The 4302-nt window shown below is 42.2% G+C and overlaps 1 protein-coding gene across 1 annotated transcript; it reads right to left on the minus strand.

Annotated features, from left to right (window-relative positions):
• Positions 1-1819: 1819 nt before the first annotated feature.
• LOC138892692 (uncharacterized) lies at positions 1820-3365 on the minus strand. Its single transcript, XM_070176428.1, has 2 exons — positions 3144-3365; positions 1820-2521 (listed from the first exon to the last, which is right to left on the minus strand). The coding sequence occupies exons 1-2, from the start codon at positions 3363-3365 to the stop codon at positions 1820-1822; spliced, it is 924 nt and encodes a 307-aa protein (XP_070032529.1).
• Between the last annotated feature and the right edge of the window lie 937 nt (positions 3366-4302).

Genomic DNA, 4302 nt, shown 5'->3' on the forward strand with positions numbered 1-4302 from the left:
AATCTTAGGCAAGTGGCGGGTCCGTCATTTGCCCCAGTGTGGTCCCAAATGGAAATTAAAACACATGCAAAATGATGATATTAAGAAATTAAAATGTTTGAGTTTGACTCAGACAGCTTACGTATCCAAATGGAATCAGGCTAGAACATAGTTCAATTACAAAAGACGAGTGAATCCTAGGAGGATTGCCTACGTATTCCTTTATGAGGAAATCAATTCGGCGTAGTTCCTAAACAATATACAAAAATGATATTTGGTTTTTATATTATAAAAGAAAGGGAGAGAGACATTGATCCCTATGTGGGTTGCCTACGTATCCCTCCGTGGGAAGTCAGGTTGAACGTAGTTCTGCTACATCAAAAACACTAATTTTGTCTGTCTTCAGGCGTAATATCTCTTGATTGCGTCCAAGTTGATTGGCTTCGTGCTGACTCTTCCATTCATTTATGCTAAGATTAGAGCTCCACCAGACAACGCTTTATGGACTACGTAAGGACCTTGCCAGTTTGGTGCAAACTTCCCTTTAACTTCTTCTTGATGGGGAAAGATTTTCTTCAAAACCAACTTCCCCAGTGTGAATTGGCGAGGCTTCACTCTTTTGTTAAATGCACTGGCCATCCTGTTCTGGTATAACTGGCCATGACATAATGCATCCATTCTTTTCTCATCAATGAGCATGAGCTATTCTTGCATGTCCCGTATCCACTCTGCATCTTCCAATTTTTCTTCTTGAATGACTCTTTAGGACGGTATTTCAACTTTTGTAGGTATCACTGATTCGGTGCCATAAACCAACATGTACGGCGTTGCCCCAATAGATGCTCTAATGATAGTCCGGTAACCTAATATAGAGAAAGGTAACTTCCTAAGCCATTGTCTGTGATTGTCCACTATCTTTCACAGAATCCTCTTGATATTCTTGTTAGCAGCCTCGACTGCCCCATTCATTTGTGATCTGTAGGCTATGGAATTATGGTGGACAATTCTGAACTTCTCACAGATTTCTCTCATGAGGTCACTATTGAGGTTAGCGGCATTGTTAGTGATGATAGATTCTGGTATCCCAAATCTGCAAACGATGTTGTTCCAGACAAAATCTGCCACCACATACTTTGTGACGACCTTGTAAGTAGATGCTTCAACCCATTTGGTGAAATAGTCGATGGCTACCAGAATGAAACGATGTCCATTTGATGCTGCAGGCTCTATGGTCCTATCACATCCATGCCCCAAGCGGCGAAAGGTCAGGGTGAACCCATTACATTTAATTCATTTGGTGGAACCCTGATAAAATTCTGTGAATGAGGCACTAGTGACACTTATGCACATAGCGGATACTGTCACTTTCCATAGTCATCCAAAAGTATCCAGCTCTCAAACCCTTCTTGGCTAGCGTGAACCTGTTCATGTGGGGTCCGCACGTCCCTGCATGCATTTCTTCTAATAGTCTGGTTACTTTGGCAGCGTCTACACACCTCAGTAAACCTAAGTCTGGTGTATTACCATACAAGACTTCCCCGTTGAGAAAAAAATTGTTTGCTAACCTCCCGAGGGCTAGCTTTTGACCATTACTAGCATTTTCTAAGTACTCATGGGTCGCAAGGAACTTCTTGATGTCGTGATACCAAGGTTTACTATCTGGTTCTTCATTCACATGGACGCAATAAGCATGTTGATCCTTGATTTCTATCTTGATGGGATTGATGTAGTTCTTGTCTAGATGCTGAATCATAGATGAAAAGGTCGCAAGGGCGTCTGCGAACTCGTTATGAATTCTGGGGACATGCCTGAACTCTATCTTCGTGAACCTTTTGCATTGTTATTTCACGAAGTGCAAGTACGACAGTATCTTGACATTCTTAGTTGACCATTCTCCTTGGACTTGGTGGATCAGCAAATTAGAATCTCCTATGACCAAAAGTTCTTTGATGTTCAAGTTGACTACCATTCTGATTCCAAAGATGCATGCCTCATACTCTGCCATATTATTGGTACAAGAAAATCTTATCTTTGTCGATGCTGGATAGTGTTGTCCAGATTCCGAAATCAGAACTGCCCCAATCCCAACTCCTTTGAAGTTTCCTGCTCCATCGAAAAACATCCTCCATCTAGGGTATAATTCTGCAATATCTTCCCTGACAAATAGTACTTCTTCATCAGGGAAATATGTGGTAAGTGGTTCGTAATCCCCATCCACTGGATTTTCAGCAACGTGGTCGGCTAAAACATGTCCTTTGATAGCCCTTTGAGTTATGTACAGAATGTCAAATTCACTGAGGAGATTTTTCCATTTAGCTAGCTTCCCGGTAGGCATTGGCTTCTGAAAAATGTACTTGAGTGGGTCGAGCTGAGATATCAAATGCGTAGTGTATGCCAATATGTAATGCATTAGCTTCTGAGCAATCAAAGTCAGAGCACAACAAGTGCGCTCTATCAAAGTATACTTGGCCTCGCATGGTGTGAACTTCTTGCTTAAGTAGTAGATGGCCTGCTCCTTTCTCCCCGTTTTGTCATACTGCCCCTAATACACAGCCGAAGGCATTATCCGAGACTGACAAATAGAGCAACAATGGTTTCCCTGGTTCAGGGGGAACCAACACTGGCAGGTTTGAAAGATACTCTTTGATTCTGTGGAAAGCTTTCTGGCACTCCTCCGTCCATTTCTTGGCAGCATCCTTCTTTAGCAGCTTAAAAATAGGTTCGCAGATTACCGTGGACTGGGCTATGAAACGACTGATATGATTCAATCTTCCCAAGAAACTCATGACATCTTTCTTGCTCTTTGGTGGCAGTAATTCCTAGATGGCCTTGATTTTTGATGGGTCAAGTTCTATCCCTTTCCTGCTTACGATAAAACCCAATAGTTTTCCAGCGAGGACTCCGAACGTGCACTTTGCTAGGTCAAACTTCAAACTGTACCTTCGTAGGCTTTCGAAAAAATTTCTCAAGTCGTCCTAGTGCTCTGAACTCTTTCGAGATTTTATGATGACATCATCCATATGCAGTTAGATCTCCTTATGAAACATGTCATGAAAGAGGGTCATCATGGCCCTCATATAGGTGGCGCCGGCGTTCTTGAGACCGAATGACATAACCCTATAACAGTAGACTCCCTAAGGTGTGGTGAAACAATCCACAAATGCCTGCAGTTCATGCTTCGCACAACTGTCGATGAGAATGTGGATATTTGGCAAGGGGAAATCGTCTTTTGGACTAGCTTTGTTGAGATCTCGGTAATCCACACATATTCTGATCTTCCCATCCTTCTTGGGCATTAGGACGATGTTTGCCAACCAGCTTGGGTAGTTGGTGACCCTTACCACATTTGCTTCTATTTGTTTGGTCACCTCTTCTTTTATCCTCATACTTAAATCAGGTTTGAACTTCCTGGGCTTCTGCTTGACCGGCGGTCTGGTAGGGCCAGTGGGGTGTCAATGCGAGACAATGTCAGTGCTTAATCCTGGCATGTCATCATAGGACCAGCGAACACGTTGACGTATTGTCGGAGGAGCTCAATTATGTTTTCCTTTTGCTCGACTTCTAGGTGAATGTTGATTCTGGTTTCTTTCACGTCTTCTTCGCTTCCAAGATTGACTACTTTCGTTTATTCAAAGTTGGGCTTCTTTTGACTCTCCAGCTGTTTGATCGCATATGGGAGATTGTCTGGCATCATACTCTCATCATATTACTCGTAATCCGGGTAGTTGTGCTCAGCGGTTTCGTTACATGTCGTAATTACGGAACACAATTTTTTATCGGTTTGATTACTGAAAAGAAAGGCTAGGTATAAATAAAGCAATAAAATAGAGTTTCGATATTTAGGAAAATGATTCTTTTTATTTCATAAAAAGGGAACGTCTTAAGTGTTAACAAGAGGCAAATGACAAAAAGGTACCGACATGGTACATGCCTCAATTGACCGTGCTATTTCAAAACAAAACTTTTACAGTTCCATACTACCAAGACTCCCGACGAACCAAAGATGGACTGGCTGTCATATTCTACAGCTATTCCCCTTGTTCGGCATCACTAATAGTTGAGGTCTTGATGTCAGTTCTTTCACAATATTCTTTAATTATATTCACGAACAACTTTCCCATCCCATCGATGATATCATCTTTGGGTGTTGAACTTTGTCCCGGACTTGCAACATGCTATGGCACATACTATGCCAGCCCTTCATTTCTGCCCGTTGTGTTCAATTAGCTCTATGATTCCATCTGAGTTGGCTCCCAACCATGTTCCCGGCCTGTATCCGTATTTAATCATCTCCTTAATGGCCATCTTGGATGGTGGTGAGTG

This window comes from Nicotiana tomentosiformis, chromosome 5 (assembly GCF_000390325.3).
Source record: "Nicotiana tomentosiformis chromosome 5, ASM39032v3, whole genome shotgun sequence".
In the NCBI taxonomy this organism is placed as follows: Eukaryota; Viridiplantae; Streptophyta; class Magnoliopsida; order Solanales; family Solanaceae; genus Nicotiana; species Nicotiana tomentosiformis.

What these genes read in the sequence shown, in the direction of transcription:
- LOC138892692 (XM_070176428.1), bottom strand. Translation starts at nt 3,365, where the DNA reads ATGAGGATAAAAGAAGAGGTGACCAAACAAATAGAAGCAAATGTGGTA. An exon ending in GTGCGAAGCATGAACTGCAG is followed by an intron (nt 2,522 to 3,143) that starts GCATTTGTGGAT and finishes GCTGTGTATTAG; the next exon opens with GGGCAGTATGACAAAACGGG.